This window comes from Uranotaenia lowii, chromosome 1 (assembly GCF_029784155.1).
Source record: "Uranotaenia lowii strain MFRU-FL chromosome 1, ASM2978415v1, whole genome shotgun sequence".
Classification (NCBI taxonomy): Eukaryota; Metazoa; Arthropoda; class Insecta; order Diptera; family Culicidae; genus Uranotaenia; species Uranotaenia lowii.
This window is the reverse complement of record NC_073691.1, coordinates 56162445-56164363: the sequence shown is the minus strand read 5'-3', so window position 1 is coordinate 56164363 and position 1919 is coordinate 56162445. Positions and strand designations below refer to the sequence as shown.

General features: G+C 43.9%; 1 protein-coding gene across 1 annotated transcript; it reads left to right on the top strand.

Annotated features, from left to right (window-relative positions):
* On the top strand, positions 1–1588 carry LOC129739033 (CLIP domain-containing serine protease B4-like). The gene is made up of 3 exons (XM_055730409.1): positions 1–138; positions 201–1249; positions 1364–1588. Exons 1-3 carry the CDS (start codon positions 93–95, stop codon positions 1466–1468), a joined length of 1200 nt encoding a protein of 399 aa, XP_055586384.1. The 5' UTR covers positions 1–92; the 3' UTR covers positions 1469–1588.
* The last annotated feature ends 331 nt before the right edge of the window (positions 1589–1919 follow it).

The window sequence follows — 1919 nt, the reverse complement described above, 5'->3', positions numbered from 1 at the left end:
CCTTAAACCCCGACTAGCTAATCAGTTCAGACTGTGCGTGATCTAGGATCGGTTCTTTCCGCGCATTTCTCTGTTCTATTGTGGAGGGAAAAATGAAGCTGACTCACTTATTGATTTTTGCGGTTGTGATCCTTTCTGGTACTTTAATCTTTGGTTAGTTTCAAAGTCAACGGTTTATTGAATTTGATTTGTTTTTGCAGGATCATTTTCGCGAGCTGAAAATCCAACCTCTCTGGAAGAACTCGAGGAACAGGAAGATTCGAGCGAGACCAAATCTGTGCCTGCATTCGTGCGCAGTAAATTCAACTTGCGCATTTGGTCCACAACTGAGGCCTCCAAAAATGCCGAAAACAAAACCGAATCGTCGACGACCTTGGAGACCGCTTCATCAACGCCTGCTTCGACGACAACCACAAGCATTAGGCCGAAGCGAACCAGAACAACTACCAAGGCAACAGCGACGATTACAACATCACCGACGACCGAATTGAGCACGAAAGAAGGTGACACAACAAGTGAGCCGCCGGCCACCGAAGTTTTCACCGAATCCACTACAACAGCGAAACCTAAACAGAAGAAACAACAACAAGCACCAGGTTGTGGCGAAATGAACGGGGATGATGTACCGTGGATTGCAATTCTGGAGCACACGGACCCCAAGGGAGGCAATCGTAAAAAGACGCTCAGCAAAGGGGTGTTGATCGACGATCGGCACGTACTGACAACAATATCCAGCATCCACAACTCGTATCCATTTTGGATAGTTACGAGCATTCGATTAGGAGACAGTCCAACCTGGGCATCGACTCCCGGAGGAAAGGAAACGGCCTTGCGTAAGAAGAATGTCGTTTCGATTCCGGTCAAGAACGTTTTTCTTCATGAACGCAAAGACATTGCGGTGATACGGTTGGCGGAACGTGTAAACATTACAACACCAACGATTCGACCTATCTGTCTACCAATGAGCGATCGGTTCAACTACACAGAACTCCATTTCCACATATGTCGAAAGGAGAAGGCCGACTTCGGGAGGATGAGTTCCCGGAGCAAGTTGGTTGCGGTGACTACCCTTACGCAAAAGGATTGTCAGATTCTGTTCCGGAGGCATAACGCCGATGTTGGATTGAAGGAGTTCTGTGCCTGGGATGAGACCGGGGATAATTGTACCGGAGATTTGGGTGGACCCCTGATGGTTAAGCTGAATGGGAGGTATCATGTCGTAGGATTGAATTCTTACGCGTTGGCAAAGGTAAGTCCATCTATTTAGGGTGCAATGTATGCTTGTTTGTATTTGATGTTTGCTCATGAAGTCACTAGTGTGTGTATGAAGTTCATAATCTGATTTTTATTTACCCCTTTTCAGGCCAAAATCGACAGCGAAGGCCTGCCGGGAGTGTACGTTCGAGTGGGTTCCTACCTCAAATGGATCCAGGCGGTGCTCAAGACTGAATTTGAAGATTCACTATGATTGATGTGTACCCACATCATTGTTGAGCAGATCAACGTTCAAAAGTCATGTGAAGCTGTCGCATGGCAAATTACATTCGCATTAGAATTTTCAGCATAGTTACGAGAAGTGCAATATCAAATAAACGCTGTTGATAATATGTTGTTACTTAGGGCTTAGGTTACTTATTATGTGGGGTTACTTATTATGTGAGGAACTTTCTTCGATGATCCTGATCTTGATATCCGCTTTATCAAATATCTCAGCGCTTATGAATTCGGTATGAAATTCCCTTTTTGGTAAACATAAATTTATTGCGGAAATCTTGCGTTAGTACACTCAAAATCAACTGCAAAGTTGAATTTAAGTGCTACACAATCTGGGAGATTGCAAGTTCACAAAAATTAAAAAAAAAAGCTACCTTTGAAAATTCTAAAAAAACTGTGTTTCGGATTTTGACAATCTTTAAATG